This window comes from Babylonia areolata, chromosome 11 (assembly GCF_041734735.1).
Source record: "Babylonia areolata isolate BAREFJ2019XMU chromosome 11, ASM4173473v1, whole genome shotgun sequence".
Classification (NCBI taxonomy): Eukaryota; Metazoa; Mollusca; class Gastropoda; order Neogastropoda; family Buccinidae; genus Babylonia; species Babylonia areolata.
The window spans coordinates 34,734,830-34,759,429 of NC_134886.1; the positions used below are offsets into that span (position 1 = coordinate 34,734,830).

The following is a 24,600-nucleotide window of genomic DNA, read 5'->3' on the forward strand; positions in this document are numbered from 1 at the left end:
AAAGTTTCATTCTAAATTGCAATTAACTATCATAGGTGGACATTGTTAGGAATCACCCAGGATTCACAAAAATGTATATATATATATATATATATATATATATATATATATATATATATATATATATATATATATATAATCAATATACTCTTCATGCAACGGTTGCCATGGAAACGATTCAAAATGGCCGACAAACAAAAACATTACAGCTCAAGAACTACAAAACTATTATAGGTACTTCTTTTTCGGTGTTTCTTTTTGTTTTCTATCTATTATGACCTTAACTCAGTTTCTACGTCTGGATAGCATTATATATATACAAAATAAAAAATGACAAAAACAAAAAAAACCTGAATTTTTCAACAATAAAAAAAAAAGAATAGAATAAAAAAAAGACAAAAAAAAAAAAAAAAAAAGAAGACACCGGCAGAAAAGTGTCTTCTTGCTTGTATGTATTTTGCTATAGTGAAGCTTTTTGATCTTTTGGTCCAACCTTTGTCGTGTTCTCAGTGTGTGTGTGAGTGTGTGTACTGGACTCGGCTATGGGCTGAGATACTGTGTTGGGTGAGTGAGTGACGAGCTTATGCATGCACAAGTAATTTTCCAAAATGAATGAACTTAAGGATGTATTGTATATCGATGATGCGGCACGTGCAGAACACTGTTACATGCGCGAAACAGCACGTAGGACTCGGTACACCGAAAGCATAATGCTCTTTCCGGCATAAGCTATACTTACTTCTTCATGGGTTCAGTTCAGTTGCCTCACTATTCCAGTTGTACTCAAAGAAATTAACCGATAATAGCATTTCTTCAAGTAAATCTGTATCTATGTAGTAGTGAGCTTATATCAAACTATTCTTTTATGGAAACAGTTGTTCGGTTTTATGTTGACAAAAATGGTAATGCCAGAGTTGAAAAACCGACTGATTTCTGACGGAAACGCACAATTAAACTTCAAGCGAGTTACACACACACACACACACACACACATGCACACGAACGTACATGCACACACACATCACAGTGGAGTGATGGCCTAGAGGTAACGCGTCCGCCTAGGAAGCGAGAGAATCTGAGCGCGCTGGTTCGAATCACAGCTCAGCCGCCGATATTTTCTCCCCCTCCACTAGACCTTGAGTGGTGGTCTGGACGCTAGTCATTCGGATGAGACGATAAACCGAGGTCCCGTGTACAGCATGCACTTAGCGCACTAAAAGAACCTACGGCAACAAAAGGGTTGTTCCTGGCAAAATTCTGTAGAAAAATCCACTTCGATGGGAAAAACAAATCAAACTGCGCGCAGGAAAAAAATACCCCCCAAAATGGGTGGCGCTGTAGTGTAGCGACGCGTTCTCCCTGGGGAGCGCAGCCCGAATTTCACAAAGAGAAATCTGTTGTGATACAACTTGAAAAGAAATACAAATACAAATTGTCGTTATTTCTTTCACTGACTGACACTGAGTTCATGACTTCAACACTGAGTCACGGATACGGTTACAGTTGAATGGAGCGGACTATTTTTTCTCAGTTGGAAGTTTGCAGTTTTACATAAATAACTGACCTGGTCATGCATGACACAGCTGAATCAAAATAGGTACCCCGGCAGGTTTCTAACAAAATTTCGAAAGTTCACCTCAGTCGTCATTGCACTGAGACTACAGTTAAGGTATGGCCGTCTGAAACATGACAAAACACAGCGGATACCGAGAGCCTACAAGTATGGCTTCAGTCTTTCACTTTCACTGCGTTGACGGCCACAATCATCAATTTGATTTTTACGCCGTTTTTGTTGGGTTGCGATGAAAGAAAAACAAACTACAGAAAGCGACAGACCTATTAGTGAGGATGAAAACCTAGTCCTACTCTAAGTGGGTTCTCCGGCAGGCTACTATCACTTCACTTTTCGCCCTTCCGAGCTAGCCGGTCCCTTGCTGATCTAAGACAGCAGGGCCCCAAAAATAAATTAATAAAAACCAAAAGTATTGGGGTAAGAGAGGGGGTCGGGAGGAGGAGTCAGTGGAGGGGTAGGGGACCTATTATCAGCCGGTAATTAACTACTGACTGGGGGGCACCCTAGACTTAAAGGTGTCCAAGGTGTCTGCTGCTATAGCTGTTTCAGGCAGGTTGTTCCAGTCTGTCTTGACGTCATTGAGTCTGAGCTTGTTGGTCAGCATCCATTCTTCCAGTGCAACAATGCACTACTCCATGTTTATGCGAAGCCGGGATAGCAAAAGAACCGGCTTGGCAAAGAAGCTTCCGTGAGTTGGGTTTCATCTGCCAGTTTGAGAAAAGCACATTGATGTCTGCTGATAATATCGGACACAGGCTGAGTGCACAGACTTGGATAGTATCGGACCAAGAACTGAACCTTGGGGAATGCCATATCGAACAGAAAGAGGCCGACTTTGAGTGCGATCTGGAAGAAAAGACTTAAACTGACCAAATGAGGGCTGTACCAGAGATTCCCGGCAAAAGTACGATGAAGACAGTTGAGAAGAATATCGTGATCGATTGTGTCAAAAGCTGCCGAGAAATCAAGCAGACACAAAACTGAGACTTCTCAGAAGTTTCTTGTATGCACAAAACAATAACACCTTAGTATTTGTGTTAGTTTTATTGTGCCGGTGTCATTCTGTGTGTGTGTGTGTGTGTGTGTGTGTGTGTGTGTGTGTCCTGACTGAGACATAGGAAACACATTATGAGTGCCTAAAAGCACATGCACAAAAGCACACAAACGCAAGCGCGTGAGAGAAAATTCAATAGATGGGGGCTGTTTTTGAATTGTGGAGTTTGACCACAACAAAATGGTGGTGTGAGTTGGTTTTTGGGGAAAAAAACCCGATCCCACCCCACTGTGATCCCACCACCCCCCTACTACTACCAACATTTCTTTTGGTGTTGTTGCAAAGACTGAAAATTGATACTATGGAACAGTGGTGACACGTTTCCATTCTTGCCTGTCTCTTCCCACCTACAAATGAGGGCCCGACCAGGGATCATGGGGCACGAATCAATGAATGTGCGGAAGTTGCGAATAACCACGTGACTGTCATGTGATTCAATGCAACCAGATAAACAATCATGGCAGAAGAGTCCACACCTCTATTGAGTGTAAATAATAATTCATCAGCATCCATTGGCGTATATAGAGGAGATTCATCAGGATCCATTGGTGCATACACAGGAAGCAGTGAGATAGATCATGTGGGAGAAGTTCACACTACAAGAAGACCGGTTTGTATAATTTCGTTCTTGGCTGTCATTCACAACTTTTCGACTCTTGCACTGTGTTACTCATGCATTTTTTTCACTGCTACAGAACAGTACACTTCAACACACACACACACACACACACACATACACACACGCACACACACACACACACACACACACACACACACACACACACACACACACACACACACACACACACCTTTTAGCTTTATTACTTGGCTTTCCATCTAGATGTTTAAATAAATATGTAAAAATGTATTTGATCTAGTGGGATTCTGAATCAGCATTCTGGATACTGTAGAATAGTGTAATTATACTGACACTGAAAGGAAAGAATATTTTCTTCAGATGAAATCAATGCTGTATGTTGCATGCAGAAGCAGTCAGTCTGGTTTTTGTTTTGTTTTGTTTGTTTGTTTTTCGTTGTTATTTGATGGAAATGTTGCTGGATATAGTTATGTGTTGGAGATGATGCAGCCGATGTTTTTCTTTGAAATAAAGTTTGACTTTTTTCCTGGAACATTTTGACTTGATTCCTGCATGCATGTATAGATCTTGTGGCCAAGGTTTTAATGGGTTATTTGGTGTGTTTCTTTCCAATGGATCTCTTTTTTTCCACTGTCCCAGCGATAATGCCTGACATATACGTCAAACAAGACCATCGTTGTTAACTGTTAAGATGTTTCGTTTCTCTTGAAATCAGCTGACGCTCTTTCTTTTCATATCAGTATACTCTTTCAGTAGTGTAGTCTGACTGATCTACGAAAGGAAGACCCTTGTCCCCAGCATGATTCCATCTTGATCAGGGAATGAAACACACAATATTCATAGAAAGCCTGGAGAGGAGACAGAAAACCTGCCAATAAATGATAAAGCCACATTAGATTCTGCAGATAAAAATTTGCTTTTGTTGTACTTTACATCTTTAGTATACCTAGTAATACATTTTTCACCTCAAGACTTCAGGCAAGTTGTCAGGAACATTCATCACTTTGACCTGTTCGTGTTACTGTATGTGTCACATTACCATCACATCAGCAGTGAAACTTATGAACACTTTGCAGCAGTTCTTCCTTCATTCCATGAAGTGACTACAATAGTTTGTTAATTATTCTGTCACTGCAGGAAGAAAAACTAAATCTGATTTTTTGTTTGTTTTGTTTTTGTTTGTTTGTTGAAAAGGGACTTCTATTTCACAGTGTCTAGGCTAGACCACTCCAGCTAGCAAAGCGTTCCAAGAGTAAACCCCTGACCCACACATCTACAGCCTGTCATTTACTGCTAATTTGATCCATGATCCTCCATGATCCTTACGTAGCTGCTTGTAAAGTCTTGGAAAGTGAATACATAAAAATACATAAAAACTTGCTAACTAGTACTAGAAGTAGTATTCTTTTTGTGAAAACCAAATCTCTCTGCAGTTCACTCATACCTGGTGACGTGAACAGATCTAGATCAATCTATTCTGATAATATTTTTCCTGTGTGTTAGTGCTAAGAATTGTCAATAAGATTTTTTTTTCCTTTGTTCCAACTGCAGTCATTCCAATCCAAATAAAAATGAGACTACAACCAATAATGTTCATGTTCTAATTTGTGTAATTACAGGAACTGGATGACTTTGGAGAGCTCTTGAATTAAGTTAAGAATATACTTCTTCTTACTTTTGCAGCAATGAATCAGGTGTACCCCTTTTAAAAGAAGTAATCACTGAAACACATGGCATAGAAATGTATACAAAAACTATGAACGTTTGTGATCCTTTTCTTTGAAATGATAAAATTTGCTGTGCTAAAATCGACGGGCGCAATAGCCGAGTGGTTAAAGCGTTGGACTGTCAATCTGAGGGTCCCGGGTTCGAATCACGGTGACTGTGCCTGTTGGGTAAAGGGTGGAGATTTTTACGATCTCCCAGGTCAACATATGTGCAGACCTGCTAGTGCCTGAACCCCCTTCGTGTGTATATGCAAGCAGAAGATCAAATACGCACGTTAAAGATCCTGTAATCCATGTCAGCGATCGGTGGGTTATGGAAACAAGAACATACCCAGCATGCACACCCCCGAAAACGGAGTATGGCTGCCTACATGGCGGGGTAAAAACGGTCATACACGTAAAAACCCACTCGTGTGCATACGAGTGAACGCAGAAGAAGAAGCTGTGCTAAATAAAAAGCTATGTGAGCAAACTGATGACCCCAAAATATTCATGAACAGCATCCCCTCCCTTCCTTACCCCCCCCCCCAAAAAAAAAAAGTCAAGTAAGTGGAAAAAAAGAGTGGGAGAGATTAATGGGGAAAAAAGGGGGAGGGGAGGTGGGAGTGGGTGTGTGTGTGGGGTGGGGGTGGGGAGTGTGGGAGTGGTGGTGGTGAAGAAAACAGAGAGACAGACAAGTAAAAGAGGAGGCTCAGAGATGGCTTTTTTGAGAAGGGGGGTCTGGGAGGGGGGGGGGGGGTGGAGGGGGGGGGGGGGAGAATAAAAATGTATCTCTCTCTCTCTCTCTCTCTCTCTCTCTCTCTGTATATATATATATATATATATATATATATATATATATATATATATCTGTGTGTGTGTGTGTGTTCAACTCCAAACAGACTGCAGTTCTTGTTTTTAAGTGGTTTAAACCTCACCCACTTATCCCATTGATAACATGTGTGTAAGCTGATGTGTGTGTGTGTGTGTGTGTGCACGCTTGCATGTGTGTGTGTGCAGCACAGTTCATGCATGTGTGTGGAGCAGAGTTCATACATGTTTTTTTTTTCAAACTCCTTGAATTCTGAGAACCAGTTACAAGGCCCTTGAACACACTTGACATGCAAGATGACCAAGTATCCTTGAATACCTTGAAATCTGAATCAACTGCATAAGCTGTTGTACAAAAGGAAACCAACTGTTCACTTGTTGTGTTATTCAAAAGGCTGAGAAACAAAGGCACACACACATCACTAAAACTTTAGAGCACATGTTTGCCTGCTAGCCAAAGGAGGTAATTTGTTATGCTCTGCTCACGAGGTGTGTTGCTGAGTGGCATTTTTTTCTTTGTGCTTGTGTGTGTGTGTGTGTGTGTTGTGTGCATGCGTGCTTGCTTCCATGTGTGTGTGTGTGTGTGTGTGTGTTGTAATTGTATGTGTCTGTATTGTATGTGTGTGTGCATGTGTGTGCATCATTTTACCATCACTCACATACCACATACACACAGATGCATACACACAGACCTGCCTACCCACGCCCTCCAAAACATGTGTGTGTGTGTGTGTGTGTGTGTGTGTGTGTACTGTAATTGTATGTGTCTGTATTGTATGTGTGTGTGCATTTTACTATCACTCACATACCCCTCACACACACACATACACACAGCCCCCCCCCACCCCCCCACCAACCCCCTCCAGCCCCCCCAAAAACGTGTGTGTGTGTGTGTGTACGTCTTTTTGTGTGTCTATGTACATTGTATTTGTTTGTTTGTTTGTTTGTTTGTGTGTGTGTGTGTGTGAGGGGGAGGGGGGGGGATTGACATGTATGTGTGTGTGTAATATATATAAAAAATTATCAAAAAATTCCATTTTGTGAGCAATGGACAAAATGTTTTTGTTAGTTACACAAAAGGAAGAAAACACTGGCAGCTGTTTGCAAGCAAGTATATGTGTAGGTCTGGTAGTCACAGTTCATACAACGTTATTAATGATTACTATTTGTATCATGTTATACCAGCAGTGCTGTAATTGAATCAATTATAAAGTGTTTTGCCACAGGTAAAAGGGAACAATGTCACAACATCATACAACTGCTGGGCCAATTCGTCATCAATTTGTTACTCATTTCGCACAAAGACTTGTGTATTGTGGTTGGGACATTTTGTGGATGACACACACGGTATGCTCACATGGCAGCTTCAAATCATGTGAAGAGAATACACAGTGTTTTCAGTGTTCCCAGACACAAGTGACCGTTGGACTGGAACACTTGATGAATTATCAGACACATTTTTTTTTCTGCTGCTCACTGGCAAGAGAGAGAGAGAGATAGAGAGAGAGAGAGAGAGTTTGTTTGCACATTGGATTCCTTATTTTAGTTCTGATTAGTGATTACTAAATTTGTATACATTTTTGTTCTGTGTGTGCCTTGTTTGTGTGTGTGTGTGTGTGTGTGTGTGTGTGTGTGGCATCTCTCTCTCTCTCTCTCTCTCTCTCTCTCTCTCTCTCTATATATATATATATATATGTTATTATCTGTGGGCAGGCCTTTTTAATTTTTTTTTTTTTTATTGTTGTTGCTGAAAACAGTGTTGAATCAAGAAGATGAAAATCAATGCACCAAAAAACAGCATCGCATAAATTTTTGCTGAATTTAAAAGTTGTATACATTTATTAGAGACTCAAGAAAGATGACAAATTAAATCATATTATAATTGGACTAGCTTTTTTAAAGTTGATACTTTTTAAGGTGCCTGTGATTTTCTCATATCTTTTCTCCTTTAACTGTGTGAAAGAGTCACAGGGGCACTGCACAGAAGAACTCTTCACCATTTCCTCCTGAGGAAGCTGATAGGAAACCTTTTACAAGCTGTGCATATCTGCTGTTAGCCTGACATGTTCCAAATTGGTGACATCCTGGTGACATCATGTGCTGTACAGTGAAGAGTTGGAAGCGTCTGACCCAGATGTTGAAGAAAAAAATTGCGCAGTGTGGTGGAACAGTGACCTAGTGGAAATGCACTGGATCACCAGGAAGTTAGTGTCCATAGGTTTGAGTCCCGTATATATATATACATACATACATACATACATATACATATATATATATACAGCCCAGGATTTCTACTCCCCACTCCACTAGACCTTGATTGGTGGACTGGGTGACAGTCTTTCAGATGAGATGATAAACTGAGGCCCCATGTGCAATATGTTCCTTGTACTTGAGAAATAATCTGTGGCAACAAAATGGTTGTCCTGGGCAAAATCTTGCAGAAATATACACTTTGATTAGTAAAACAAGTACGCCTGCACTGCAAGTTGCAGACAGAAAAAAAGGGGGAAAAAATTATGGGTGATTTCGAACTGTGGCATAGTGCCTAGATTTTACACAGAGAAATCTATTGTGATAAAAAGAGTTACACACACACATACACATACACATGTATACACTTTCTCTCTCAGGTGTGCACATGTGCGTGTGCGTGTGCGCGCACACACACACACACACACAATCTGAATCAAATGGGTCTTAACATGTAGGTGAATACTATTACAAAACAAACCTGCTTTATAAAGACAGCACAACACATTTGTTTCTTTCTTCAGTATTACTCATCAGAGAAACACGCTTGTACTTTTTGAATCAGGTGCCCCAGTAACCGAGTTTGTGAGTGTTGTAAGTCATTATCAAGGTGAGGTTTCATCATAATTACATTCATGAACTCTTCACACCTGATCAATGCCATTTAGATTTGGTTATCACTGTGATCCACTTTCTGACACTTTTTTTTTTTTTTTTTTTTTTTTTTTTTGGTGTGTGTAGTTGTTTGGAATTTCGTAATGTGGATCATTGTTATCAGTCAGAGAACCTGGAAAGAGACTCTGGAAAGTTTATAGATTAGAGATCACACACACACACACACACACACACACACACACACACACACACACACACACACACACACACACACTTATTTTTCTTCCTTTTTTTTTTTAAAGAAAAAGAATGAAAGAGAGATGGAGGGAGAATTTCCCTGGTTTTCCCCATCAAGTTTGATAAAGACCCAGTTTTCATGCTTTTTGTCACAGTCATTAAGCGTGCACTTATCAAGACAAGACAAGATAAAACCAAATCTTTATCATCATGGGTAGTGGATTAGCAACATGAATGCTTTTTTTTCTGTTTTTTTTTTTAATGCCCAGCTTTCACTTTAAAGAGGGACTAAAGTGAGCAAAGCAAGGTGTAAACAAAAGGAAGAAAGATCAAAGCATGATGAACAAGAGAGGCAAGGCCTTCAATACTCACTTGTGATAAATTACGTCCCCTAGCATTAATTACAGAGTAATTTCCCTTTTTTACTATCTGCACCAAAAAATTTGCAAAATAAAAAAAAATTCCATGCTTAGCAAAAGAAGTTCCTGTTTGAACAAAAAATAATAATAATGACTCCTCTTGTTGTTGTGTCAGAATAAGAGGTCAAAGTGCCAAGTTTAGAGAATACAAAAAATATAAATATAACAGTAAATGCAGTTTGCATATAATTAGGCTTCTTTTTAAAAATTTTTTGTGCCCATCCCAGAGGTGCAATATTGTTTTAAGCAAGATGACTGGAAAGAACTGAATTTTTCCTATTTTTATGCCAAATTTGGTGTCAACTGACAAAGTTTTTGCAGAAAAAATGTCAATGTTAAAGTTTACCACGGACACACAGACACACGAACACACACACACAGATGCACAGACAACCGAACACTGGGTTAAAACATAGACTCACTTTGTTTACACAAGTGAGTCAAAAATGATTGAAAAGTTATTGAGGGTAGGTCCTCACCTCGTACACATGGATATGTTCTGATACGCAGAGTCAGACAAGTCATTTGTTTATAGGCCTAGGCCCCTCATGAAGAGGTAAATAAACAACATACATTATATCAAATAAACATACATTACATCAACCACATATCAATGCACACAAAGTACAGTATCTTGTGAATTTCCCTAAATTGAAAGGCCTTGTGCAAAAATAGTGACAGTTTCTATACATCATCCGTGGTTGATGCATGATGATAATAAACTTAGTTTAAAAAGACATGGTTGTTGATGGTACTTAGGTGGTGTATTACTTTTCCTTTATTTTCCAAAGAGCTGAACAATGAAACACAAAATGCACTTCATCTTCCCTGCCTTCTTTGCATTTGGAGAAATGAAATCATTGTCTGTAAAAATCTCTGTATCTGTAACAGTGTGCAGCCAAATCATGCTTCAAGTATTTATCCTTGTTACACATCAAGCACAGTTTCACATCATGTGTACTTCCAAAAGATCTACACAAGCTGAGTCTTTCACTATTTTGAATCTGGACACTCCAGTCCTCCTATCTACAGTCAAACATTGCCAGAAAAGGCTGATGAATTGATGTACGCTACTAAACACCTTGAATAATCAGGTGGACAAGCAGATAAAGAGGGAGAGAACATTTTATGATAAATCATGAACTGACTGGAAGTGGTAAAATAATTTGTGCTGAACCATAGTTTTTGTTTGTAACTAGTGTAAGTGCTGATTACGTAAACCTTTACAACAAAGTCCAGAAACTCTCTCTCTCTCTCTCTCTCTCTCTCTCTCTCTTTCTCTCTCTGGTATATCACTTGGATCTTAATAGATGAATTATTGCCAAGTATCTTTTTTCATTTTCTTTTTTTTTTCAAAAAAAATTTTTTTAGTATCAGTAATAAATTTCATATTGATTGTTTTTTGTGTTATTTTTTCTTTTTTTTAACAGTAATAAAAAATCCTATGCAGTACATATATACATATATATATATATATATATATATATATATCAAGATAGATCGATACATAGAGATATACATATACATACATACATACATACATACATACATATATATATATATATATATATATATATATATATATATATATATATATATATATATGTACAACTTAGGAGTGGAGGAAAAACAAGTGCAGGTAACAACTATTTAACACAACCGTTTTATTATTTCAAAATAACTTTGCAAAGATAAAAAAATCATTATGTTGAGTCACTTATTGAAATCCAGACTCAGTCAAAGACTGCAACTGAGGGCTGTTTGAATTCTTCTCTGAAGGAGAGAGCCAATTGGATACCTGATCTGACTGCAGTTCCCCCCCCCCCTCAGATATATATATATATATATATATATATATATATATATATATATATATATATATATGTATGTATCTCAGAATTGGAAGCGAACTGTCCTCCCCTTATTGTGAATGATCAAGAGACACCTGTCACTGTTTAGTTGTGTCCTCAATCATGGCAGGGAAAGTCACAGTTCAATGTATAAGAAAATATATGATTACTCATATCTGCAATTTACAGTATTGTATTGGTATATATATATATAGAGAGAGAAAGTTAGATAAATAGATAGATTTTGTTTTTCAACTTCTATGTCCTCATGTGCTTTTGTGTGGTATAATGCACTGTTGTATACGTTTTGTCATATGTGAGGCATTTAGAGCCCATTATGTGGAGAGTTTGTGCCATGTAAGGTACAATATATTAATTCTTGTAGTTGCTGTTATTATTATCACCATCATTATCATTATTATTATTATTAGTAGTAGTAGTAGTAGTAGTAGAATTGCTGCAGCAGAGCAATGCAGACAGGCCAGGAAAAGCAGTGCCAGCAAGTCCCTGACAGCCGCCACCATCCCCTGTCCACACTGCGTCAGAACCTTCTGGACACGGATTGGCCTGGCCAGTCATCTGCGCACCCAAAGAGCCCAAACCCACCCACCCCCAGGATGACCAGATGGTCCTTGTCGATCCCGACAGACGAACCATACTAGTATTATTAGTATTAGTATTAGTAGTATTGTTATATTTCATTATTATGATATATATATATATATATATTTTTTTTTTTTCATAATGCTGTTTGTTCTTGACACTCTGTCACTGCACGGCTGTCATGTTTCAGGGTCTGACCTGCCATCTGGTATTCGCTGTGGCAGCATGTATCCTGGGCTCCTCTTTCCAAGTGGGCTACAACACGGGCGTTGTCAACTCCCCTGCTGACGTAATGACGATGATAGTATATGCCTGTCTCCCTCCTTCCATTGTGTCCATCCATCTGTCTGTCTGTCTCTTGGCTTATGTAATTCACAAAGTTTTCGTTTGTATTATTCATTTTAATGTTAATGTTGATTTAAAACTCAGGCTGTTTTGATGTCATTGCATTTTTACCAGCAGAAACATTGTTTTGAGTATTATCACATTGGCCATGCTTGTTGTTCACAGCATACATGATGTAGTGTGATTTTCAGGTGATTAAAGAGTTCTATAACAGAACCTACGAGGACCGGAATGGCGAACCGATGCCCAAGAGTTTGATGACAATGTTATGGGCGATCACCGTGTCCTGTTATGCTGCCGGTGGAATGATTGGGGGTCTGTCAGCTGGCTTCTGGGCGAACAGATATGGCAGGTGTGTCAAAGTTGTAATTTATGTCATACAAGATCATGAAGAAGCATGATAGTCAGTTGTGTCCAACTATGACCATCAGAACAGCAGAGGAGGCAACTGCTGTTCCGACTATCTAGCCTAGAATTTGATTATAGTGGAGTGTGTCTTGCCCAGGTTACATCCCCACTCTCTCAGCCAAGAGGGTTTGAGGACAGTTGGTGTTGGGATGGTTCTCAAAGGCCATTTAGCCCCTGAGACTGCAGCACTAAGAGCCAGTGCAGTTTTGCCTCCTAGTTTGAGTCATTGTCCTTCACAAAAGACTAAGCTGTAAATGAATTAGCATTGCAATTGAGAAACCTTTGATCATTCAGCTCTCACTTTGTCATACAAGATACTTATACGTACTGCCCATTATTCCTTCTGGCATGTACGGCAGTATTGTTGCTTTTTTCCCCCCTTTTTTCTGGGACCAGGTTGTTAGCCCTGTGCCCATCGCACAAGCTGGAGGACCAGTGGATCGTCCTTCATGCTGCCTCTACCCTTCTGCCTGTCCAACTTAGGTGGCCCTACCACAACCATAACCTCCCACTGATATAGCTCTAGGGGTGTCTGAGGCACGTAAGCCCTACACCCCCCCCCCCCCCCCCACCCCCACCCCCCCACACACACACACCCTCACCTTGACAAGGTGGCAATCCATCGGGCACCTGTTTACTGGTGGTCAAAGTTAGGGGGTACAAAATACAAGAAACATGAATACATTCCTTGTGCATGTGTCAACATGTTTGCTGATAAAAAAAAGGCAACATGTAATCAAACAGCAATAAGAACAAATTCACCCATCAACAAAACATGCCCAGAAACCCAGAGTAGAGCACTGTGCGTTACAAAATCATACTGAACCACATAGTTTGTGACTTTCAATCTTTTCCCCATCTAATCTTTACACTTAGCAGCTGATTCCATGCTGATGTGAGAATAATACCCACAAACCCCCAGAAAATGAACCGAACTCAACCGTTTTTTTCCTCCAGTTTGACACGTGGACACAGCCAGAAATACTGTAGAAGTTAGTTCCCTTTGCTTGATGTTTGTGCACATGTAGGAGCGTGGAAACTGTTTGAATGAAACAGATTTTGCCGCTCAGGCAGTGTCCAGGTGCAGGGTTCAAGGAGTTATGTCGTGTAGCTGGTTTCACTGAACGAGATAATGCAATCCCAAAAGGAAGAAGTCCTCAAAAGAATGGTGACTGATATCCTGACCTGTCAGTTCGATCAATTACATTTTTAAGCAAATGTTGTGAATTGTTTTGTTTGTTTGTTTTTTCTTCTGCATTCACTCGTATGCACACGAGTGGGCTTTTACGTGTATGACCATTTTTACCCCGCCATGTAGGCAGTCATACTCCGTTTTCGGGGGTGTGCATGCTGGGTATGTTCTTGTTTCCATAACCCACCGAACGCTGACATGGATTACAGGATCTTTAACGTGCGTATTTGGGGGTTCAGGCACTAGCAGGTCTGCACATATGTTGACCTGGGAGATCGTAAAAATCTCCACCCTTTACCCACCAGGCGCCGTCACCGTGATTCGAACCCCAGACCCTGAGATTGACAGTCCAATGCTTTAACCACTCGGCTGTTGCGCCTGTCGGTTATGCTGCTGTCAAGCATCTGCCTAATAGATGTGATGGAGAGTATATGGATTTATCCAAATGCAGTAACGTCTCCTTTAGAAACTGAAAGTGAAAAACTGAACCTGAAACTGTATTGGCAGATAGGTGTCTTAACCCTTGTGCCACCTTTCACCATACTCATCTACGGCAGTCAAGGGGTTAAGAGATGTGTCTTGTTATTGCAGGAGAGGAGCTCTGTTGTGGAACAACATTGTGGCAGTGGTAGCATCAGGCTTGATGGGGTTTTCCAAAATGAGCAAGTCCTACGAGATGCTCATTGTTGGGCGTGTCATCAGCGGTATTAATGCTGGTAAGCGTTGTATTATTACACAAGGACAAATGGAGCTCAGACTTAGTGGGTTTTTTTCTTTTTCTTTTTTTTCTGTAAGCTATGTATAGTTTGTCAAGAAGGTATCAACTGGAGTTGTTTCCCCATAGCTTGTCATTTAATACAAAGCACTTTGAACGCATGCATTTTACTGCAGTCAGGACATTAGAGGTTTGAAGTTTTATTTTGTGTCAGTGTATGCTTAAATCTGTCATTTTTTTTTTCTCTCTTGATCTTGGTTCTGATAAATTAAAAGTTTGGTTAGAGTGATGCATAGATTAGTTCAGTGGAACACACACACACAACACACACACACACACACACACACACACACACACACACACAGAGAAAAAAACTTATATCAAATCAGCAATGTTTTATGTTTTTACTTTCCAAAGAAGGTCCTTTCTCTTAGGGTTTTCTTGTTCAGGCTTCAGGAAAAAAAACCAACCTACTTTGGAAGCTTTGCCATTTAACTCTTTCACTGCCTGTCAATTTAGAGTGCAAAATTCCCTTGTGATATAAAGACAGAAAATACGGTGTCTGAGAATAGTTGGGGATTCCCCCTGTGATGTGTAGAAAATGTAGCCTATTCTACCAGGGAACATGAAGAGCAGGAGGTTCATGGATAACAGACCCATGATCTGATCACCCTTCAGTGACATGGGTCCTCTACCTAGCTGCTGCATAAATGCGAGCTTGGCAGTGAAAGGGTTAAAGGACTAAGAGAATGAAGACTTTTATTATATTCTGTTTGTTTCAGTCTGCATTCATAAGTTGTTGTTGTTGTTTTTTTTACCCTTAAGAAAAATTTAAACATTCATACTGGCGGTAACAGGTACGTTCTTTAGTTTAGAGTTCAGTTCACTTGAGTTACAACAGGAGGCATGGCTGCATTCACTCAGACAAGTCTATATATTTTATTATATTCTGTTTGTTTCATTCTGCATTCATTAGGTTTTTTTTTTACCCTTAAGAAAAATTGAAACATTCATACTGGCGGTAACAGGTAGTATGGTAAGGTGGTGAGAGTGTTGGACGTTGAACCCCACGGGTCCTTGTTCAATCCCAGTATCTATTTCTGGTGGATTATGGGTAGAAACGTTTTTGTTGTTGTTGTTTTCATTTAGGTCAACTTATAAGCAGGCCTGCTTTAATACCGTATGTTTGTATGCACATGCATATTTTTTTTATAATTATTATTTATTTATTTATTTATTTATTTGTGTAAGCTTATCTATTATTTATTTACCTTTTTTTTTCCTCAAGGCCTGACTAAGCGTGTTGGGTTATGCTGCTGGTCAGGCATCTGCTTGGCAGATGTGGTGTAGCGTATATGGATTTGTCTGAACGCAGTGACGCCTCCTTGAGCTACTGAAACTGAAACTGAAACTGTATGCACATGCAGATGGTTAGATATGTCTGTTAAAGAGCTAGTCATCCTTTTCAGCATTAGGTGGGTATGGAAACTTGAATATATTCAGAATGCACCCCTCCCAAAATGTAGTATGGCTGCCTCAACAGTTAACATCGGGGTTAAAATAGTCTTATAGGCCCACCCGTACATTTATGATGATTTGTTTGCGAGTGAGTTCAGTTCACTTGAGTTACTGGAGGAGGTGTGGCTACGTTCACTCAGACAAGTCCATATTTTGTATTTTGTATTTTGTATTTCTTTTTATCACAACAGATTTCTCTGTGTGAAATTCGGGCTGCTCTCCCTAGGGAGAGCGCGTTGCTATACTACAGTGCCACCCATTTTTTTGTATTTTTCCTGCGTGCAGTTTGATTTGTTTTTCCTATTGACGTGGATTTTTCTACAGAATTTTGCCAGGAACAACCCTTTTGTTGCCATGGGTTCTTTTACGTGCGCTAAGTGCGTGCTGCACACGGGACCTCGGTTTATCGTCTCATCCGAATGACTAGCGTCCAGACCGCCACTCAAGGTCTAGTGGAGGGGGAGAAAATATCGGCGGCTGAGCCATGATTCGAACCAGCGCACTCAGATTCTCTCGCTTCCTAGGCGGACGCGTTACCTTTAGGCCATCACTCCATCATACGCTACACCACATCTGCTAAGCAGGTGCCTGACCAGCAGTGTAACCCACCACATTTATTCCGGCCCCAAGGAGAAAAAAAAAAAGAAACTAATAGTAAAAATGATAATAATAAGAAGAAAGGAATAATAATATTGCTGGTGAATGTGTGAGTTGTAGCCCACAAACACAGTGGAAGATGATACTGGCGTGGTGGGAAATAATCTTAACCTGTTTTTCCATGGCTGTATAGGACACATTTATATGTCTTTTTGTTATAACTTTTTTTATTTAATTTTTTTGCATACACAAAAGAAAATGTAAAAAAAAAGAGAAAAAAAAAAAGAAAAAGAAAAAAGCATGCATTGCTTATTTGCTTGGACAGAATAAACAGTAGAAAGGAAAGGGGGGATAAAATTGACAGTAAAGATGACAATCAGTCTTTGAGAAACACTACAGGCATTACATGTCTACATAGAATAACGTCACATTACATACAATACATTCTTATAATAATTACGATTATATCTTTATCCTTCAGTGTGTGCCTATATCCTCCTATACAGTAATAACACATACCAATACTTGTGTACATAGAAACACACACACACACACACACCCACACACACATACCCACACACAGACACACACACACACACACACACACACACACACACACACACACACACACACACACCACACTACACCACAGCAACAACACAACACAACACAACACAACACCACAATGCACCACACCACACCACATTACAGTACATCGCAACACACACACTCACACACATAAACAAAAAACCACACAAAAAACAAAAAATACAAGCAAAGAAACAAAAACAAACACAACACTATGCAGCACAACACACACACACACACACACACACACACACACACACTTTACGTACCTTTACATGTCTTTGTTTGTTGATGTTTTTTTGTTTTTTTTCTCTTCCAGGTGTAAATTCAGGTGTGGCTCCCTTGTACCTGTCGGAGATCTCCCCCGTGTCTCTGAGGGGTCTGTGCGGAACCTTCAACCAGATTGCCATCTGCTTCGGAGTGGTCATCGCCGAGGTGATGGGTCTGGATCTGCTGCTGGGTACTGAGACCCTGTGGCCCATTGCCGTGGGTGAGTTTGTGTGTGTGTGTGTGTGTGTGTGTGTGGAGGGGAGGGAGGGAAGGGTGAGGGGGGTGTCCGTGTGTGTATGTGTGTGTGTGTGTGGGGGGGGGGTGAGGGGAGGTGTCCGTGTGTGTATGTGTGTTTGTGTGTTGGGGGGGAGGGTGAGGGGGGGTGTCCGTGTGTGTATGTGTGTGTGTTTGTGTGTGGGGGGGGGGAGGGGGAAGGGGGTGGTTTGTGTGTGTGTGGGGGGGAGGGTGAGGGGGGGGGTGTCCGTGTGTGTATGTGTGTGTGTGGGGGGGAGGGTGAGGGGGGGTGTCCGTGTGTGTATGTGTGTGTGTTTGTGTGTGTGTGGGGGGGAGGGTGAGGGGGGTGTCCGTGTGTGTATGTGTGTGTGTTTGTGTGTGTGGGGGGGGGAGGGTGAGGGGGGGGGGGGGTGTCCGTGTGTATGTGTGTGTGTTTGTGTGGTGTGTGTGTGTGGGGGAGGGTGAGGGGGGGTGTCCGTGTGTGTGTTTGTGTGTGGGGGAGGGTGAGGGGGGGGGTGTCCGTGTGTGTGTTTGTGTGGGTGTATGGGGACTGTCCATGTATGTGTGGGAGGGTGTGGGGGGGTATCAGGTATATGTGTATGTGTATTTGTGTGTGTGGTGAGGGGATTGGGAGGGTTGGGTGGGCGGTGGTGGGGGGCGTGTACATGTATGGATGGGTGTGTGGCGTTGTATGTGTGTGTGTGGGGGGGGGGGAGGGGGGGGTGGTGGAGGGATTTCCGTGTGTGTGTTATGTGTGTGTGTGTTAAGTGTGTGTTTTGTGTGTGTGTGTGTGTGTGTGTGTGTGTGTGTGTGTGTGTCCATGTGTGAACACATGTTTGTGTCTGTGTGTGTGTGTGCTTGTGTGCAAGCACACGTGTGTGAGTGTGTATGTTTATGTATGTGCGTGTGTGCGTGCGTGCATGCATGTGTGTGTGTGTGTGTGTGCATGGGTTTGTGCGTACATCCATGCATTGCTTGACCATGTGTGTGTGTTTGTGTGTCTGTGTGTGAACACGTATGTGTTGTGTGTGCACTTGTGTGCATGTGTGTGTGTTTGAGTGTGTGTGTGTCTGTGTGTGTGTGTATGTGTCTCTCTGTGTGTGTCTGTGTGTGTGAGTGCATTCCTTGTGCATGTGTAAGTGTTGGTGTGTGTGTGTGTGTGTGTGTGTGTGTGTGTGTGCCTGCTTGTGTGGGTGTGTGTATATGTGTGTGTGTGTGTGTGAATACACGTCGCTTATGCCTGTGTGTTCACATGTTTGTGTGTGATGCATGTGTGTACATGTATACATGTGTGTTTGCGTGTTTCTGATGGTGTTTATGTCTCTGTGTAATTAAAGTACATATAGTATGTGTGTGTGTGTATGTGTTTAAGTGTTGGAGTGTATGTTGGTGTTCTTAGGCCTCAGTGAGGGTTTTTTTTGTGTGGGTTTTTTTCCCAGGTTTCCCTATTGTGCCTGTGATTTTTCAACTGCTGACATTGTTGCCATGCTGCCCAGAGTCCCCCAGGTTTATGCTGGTGGTTTGCAATGAAGACGATGAGGCAGAAAAAGGTAGTAACTGTCTTATCTCCAGTACTTAAGTAGCTTTTTTTTGTTTATTTATCTGTTGATTTGTTAATTTATTTAGACGGGCGCAATAGCCGAGTGGTTAAAGCGTTGGACTGTCAATCTGAGGGTACCGCTGTCGAATCACGGTGACAGCGCCTGGTGGGTGAAGGGTGGAGATTTTTACGATCTCCCAGATCAACATATGTGCAGACCTGCTAGTGCCTGAACCCCCTTCGTGTGTATATGCAAGCAGAAGATCAAATACGCACGTTAAAGATCCTGTAATCCATGTCAGCGTTCGGTGGGTTATGGAAACTAGAACATACCCAGCATGCACACCCCTGAAAACAGAGTATGGCTGCCTACATGGTGGGGTAAAAACGGTCATACACGTAAAAGTCCACTCCTGTGCATACGAGTGAATGTGGGAGTTGCAGCCCACGAATGCAGAAGAAGAAGAAGTTTATTTATTTATTTATTTGTCTATTTATCTATTCATTTATCTCAAAAGTTAGATGTTAAATGCCCCACAGCTTTTTTTTATGGCATGAGGACAGTGAATTCATATCTGCTGTATTGGAGGGCAGGGCCCAATCCTCTCTTTTTGCCTCTTGAATCTTAATAATAATATATTATTATTATTATTATCATTATTTTTATTTTTATATAGTGCTATAATACAAGCATAAGCAAGCTCTAAGCACTTTACAATCCAGTACCTAAAGTGAAACAAGGAAGCATATAAAAAGTAGTAGAAACATAAAACAGAATCGTTAATATTATAAAAACACAATGCATAAAACTCACAAAAGTAACATACTCTCAGTACTACCACTGTTACACTTTACCACTCACACAAACACACACACAGAGACATACACATGATTAAACAGCTGAGATAAATTTTCACTTAAAATACATACATGTAGAAAGGAGCATAATTGTAATCTGCATGCCTTAGATTTTGTAAAAATTGTAAAATAATGTTTTGGATAGAAAACGTAATCAGGTCATTCTCCCTTTTGAACCACACCACCACCATCCATCTACCCACCCCAATTCTCTCTACTCACCCATCACACACACTCACATTGCCATGGGCCTGGGACAACAGCACTATTTGAGTTATGATAAGTATTTTTTAAAGAGATAAGTTTTAAGATTTGCTTTTAAAGGTAGATAGATGAGTTGTTTGGCTGAGAACAATAGGCAGAGAATTCCAAATTGTTGGGCTGAACTTCCCCAACTTGAAGTCAGGTAGTCACACATACACACCTGGGTTGAGTAAGGAAATTCAGAGTAAAGTGTCTTTCCCAAGGACACAAGTGTCACACCTACACACCTGGGTTGAGTAAGGAAATTCAGAGTAAAGTGTCTTTCCCAAGGACACAAGTGTCACACCTACACACCTGGGTTGAGTAAGGAAATTCAGAGTAAAGTGTCTTTCCCTAAGACACAGTAGCATGCTGAAATGGTGAACGATGGATCAGAAATCCAATGCCAAATAATCTGTTGCAGTTCCACTAATTTCTTTCTTTCTTTTTTTTATATTTATTTACATATTTATGAATTTATTAATTTTGTATATATATGAATATGTGTATGGAGATCTGTTTCAAACTGTGGTTGTAGTGCTTTAAACTAGAGTTGTTGCACGAAAACAGGAAGCAAAATTCAAAATGCAGAGCGACAGAAGTGCTGTGGCAGAATCATGTCAGGTCACTCTGGACGAATAGTTCTCTCCCTACAGACGACCCGTTTGTTAGCGCAAGGGAAAAAATCACAAAAAATACAAAACATAAAGTAACTGAATGAAACTCACTGTACTTGACCCACTGACCCCTCTCCTCACGTCCTGTGAATGCCCACCCCCCCTCCCACTTCACTGCTCTCAGAAGGTGAGTCACTATTTGTAACTTCTTGCTGGTAGCTTTCTTCACTGCAGATACTTCATTCAACATCTTCATCATCCTCGTCAGTGTCTGAACCCTCAGTTTGAAGCATTTCAATCACTTCAGCAGCAGTAAAAGCCACTGTCGTGATCTAGTTTGCTAAAAAAAATTTCCACTTGTATTGCCTGCGACGCCATTTTCGGTACGTATGCAGATTAGCTTGCCGTGTGGGGTCCTGAACTCGCTGGCTCGATGTGGAGTGTGTTGTTACAAAATCTCATGAAGAAACTTTCCATTCGACCCTTGACACGTTCACAATGCCCGGTGTAGCTGCAATTGTTATGCCACCCCATGAGGAAAACTTGGAAAAATTTTTGAATTGTCGAAACCTCTATAGCGTTCTGTCGTCCGGAACGCTACCTTACGTCAGGAACGCTATAGCGTTCCCTCGTCTGGAGTGAGTGAGGCGTTGCTGGACTTCTGATCCAGTGTTCACTAGTGGTTAGGGTTCAAGGCCCAGTTTCAGCATGGTGTTGTGTCCTTGGGGAAAGGCACTTTACATCGATGTCATCCACTGTACCGAGGTGTGAGTGGAGGCACTTTACATCGATGTCACTCACTGTACCGAGGTGTGAGTGGAGTCACTTTACATCGATGTCACTCACTGTACCAAGGTGTGATTGGAGGCACTTTACATCGATGTCACTCACTATACCGAGGTGTGAGTGGAGGCACTTTATATCGATGTCAGCCACTCTACCGAGGTGTGAGTGGAGCCACTTTACATCGATTTCACTCACTATACCGAGGTGTGAGTGGAGCCAATTTACATCAATGTCACTCACTGTACTGAGGTGTGAGTGGAGGCACTTTACATCGATGTCACTCACTATACCGAGGTGTGAGTGGAGCCACTTTACGTCGATTTCACTCACTGTACCGAGTTGTGAGTGGAGGCACTTTACATCGATTTCATTCACTGTACAGAGGTGTGAGTGGAGGCACTTTACATCGATGTCACTCACTGTACCAAGGTGTGATTGGAGGCACTTTACATCAGTGTCACTCACTATACCGAGGTGTGAGTGGAGGCACTTTACATAGATTTCACTCACTATACCGAGGTGTGAGTGGAGCCAATTTACATCGATGTCACTCACTATACCAAGGTGTGAGTGGAGGCACTTTACATCGATGTCACCCAATGTACCGAGGTGTGAGTGGAGGCACTTTACGTCGATGTCACTCACAATACCGAGGTGTGAGTGGAGGCACTTTACATCGATGTCACTCACAATACCAAGGTGTGAGTGGAGGCACTTTACGTCGATGTCACTCACAATACCGAGGTGTGAGTGGAGGCACTTTACATCGATTTCACTCACTGTACCAAGGTGTGAGTGGAGGCACTTTACATCGATGTCACTCACAATACCAAGGTGTGAGTGGAGGCACTTTACATCGATGTCACTCACTATACCGAGGTGTGAGTGGAGGCACTTTACATCAATGTCACTCACTATACTGAGGTTTGAGTGGAGTCACTTTACATCGATGTCACTCACTATACCGAGGTGTGAGTGGAGGCACTTTACATAGATTTCACTCACTCTACCGAGGTGTGAGTAGAGGCACTTTACATCGATGTCACCCACTGTACCAAGGTGTGAATGGAGGCACTTTACATCGATGTCACCCAATGTACCGAGGTGTGAGTGGAGGCACTTTACATTGATGTCACTCACTATACCAAGGTGTGAGTGGAGGCACTGTACATCAATTTCACTCACTGTACCAAGGTGTGAGTGGAGGCACTGTACATCGATGTCACTCACTGTACCAAGGTGTGAGTGGAGGCACTTTACATTGATGTCACTCACTATACCAAGGTGTGAGTGGAGCCACTTTACATCGATTTCACTCACTGTATTGAGGTGTGAGTGGAGGCACTTTACATCGATGTCACCCAATGTACCGAGGTGTGAGTGGAGGCACTTTACATCGATGTCACTCACTGTACCAAGGTGTGAATGGAGGCACTTTACATCGATGTCACTCACTATACCGAGGTGTGAGTGGAGGCACTTTATATCGATGTCAGCCACTCTACCGAGGTGTGAGTGGAGCCACTTTACATCGATTTCACTCACTATACCGAGGTGTGAGTGGAGCCAATTTACATCAATGTCACTCACTGTACTGAGGTGTGAGTGGAGGCACTTTACATCGATGTCACTCACTATACCGAGGTGTGAGTAGAGGCACTTTACATAGATTTCACTCACTATACCGAGGTGTGAGTAGAGGCACTTTACATCGATGTCACCCACTGTATCGAGGTGTGAGTGGAGGCACTTTACATCGATGTCACTCACTATACCGAGGTGTGAGTGGAGGCACTTTACATCGATTTCACTCACTGTACAGAGGTGTGAGTGGAGGCACTTTACATCAGTTTCACTCACTATACCGAGGTGTGAGTGGAGGCACTTTACATCAGTTTCACTCACTGTACCGAGGTGTGAGTGGAGGCACTTTACATCAGTTTCACTCACTGTACTGAGGTGTGAGTGGAGGCACTTTACATCAGTTTCACTCACTGTACCGAGGTGTGAGTGGAGGCACTTTACATCGATTTCACTCACTGTACAGAGGTGTGAGTGGAGGCACTTTACATCGATTTCACTCACTGTACCGAGGTGTGAGTGGAGGCACTTTACATCAATTTCACTCACTGTACCGAGGTGTGAGTGGAGGCACTTTACATCAATTTCACTCACTATACCGAGGTGTGAATGGAGGCACTTTACATCTTTATCTTTTACTGTATCAGTCATCCCACCACCTCTTCCCATTGCCGCACCCCCTCCCACCAGCCCCCCACCCCAACCTCCACACATGCACACAGATTACTTCCTCCATGCCCCCCATTCTCCCCCCGTCTAATATCACTTACCAGTGAAAAGACATTAAACTAAAGAAAGAAAGAAAGAAACATGCACACACTTACACACACACACACACACACACACACACACACACACACACACACACACAGAGTTGTTTCACTCTATCTTAAAATGTAATTAATAATAATAATAATGATAATAATGGATACTTATATAGCACACTGTCCAGAACTCTGCTCTTGGTGCTTTACAAAAACACTTTTGTTAACATAAAACATTACATCAATGTTACATACACACACACCAAAATGTGACTATACACACATGCACACACACACACACACACACACACACACACACACACACACACACACACACACACACACACACACTGCATACATACATTTTAACATACATGTGTATCTAACAGCTACCCTAACACACACGCACACATTGGCAGGCACAAACTTACATAAACACACGCACACACACACAATACACATTCATATACATGCATGTAGTTATGTACACATGCATATGTATACACACATAGTCGAGCACAGCTAACGCAAAGGAAGTGGACCTGCCACAATTGAACTTATTGCTGAGGGAAATGTTTTTCTTTTCACATGATAACTGAATGTGTGCG

General features: G+C 41.4%; 1 protein-coding gene across 1 annotated transcript in view; it reads left to right on the forward strand.

The window, feature by feature from the left end:
* The first annotated feature begins 3,082 nt into the window (after positions 1-3,082).
* Positions 3,083-24,600, forward strand: part of LOC143287691 (solute carrier family 2, facilitated glucose transporter member 3-like) — a 35,377-nt gene continuing 13,859 nt past the window's right edge. Inside the window, exons 1-6 of the mRNA XM_076595894.1 lie at positions 3,083-3,237; positions 11,927-12,025; positions 12,273-12,433; positions 14,273-14,397; positions 17,419-17,589; positions 19,043-19,153. Of these exons, the coding sequence (XP_076452009.1) occupies positions 3,085-3,237; positions 11,927-12,025; positions 12,273-12,433; positions 14,273-14,397; positions 17,419-17,589; positions 19,043-19,153 (820 nt within the window). The 5' untranslated portion in view covers positions 3,083-3,084. The remainder of the gene's footprint in view (positions 3,238-11,926; positions 12,026-12,272; positions 12,434-14,272; positions 14,398-17,418; positions 17,590-19,042; positions 19,154-24,600) is intronic.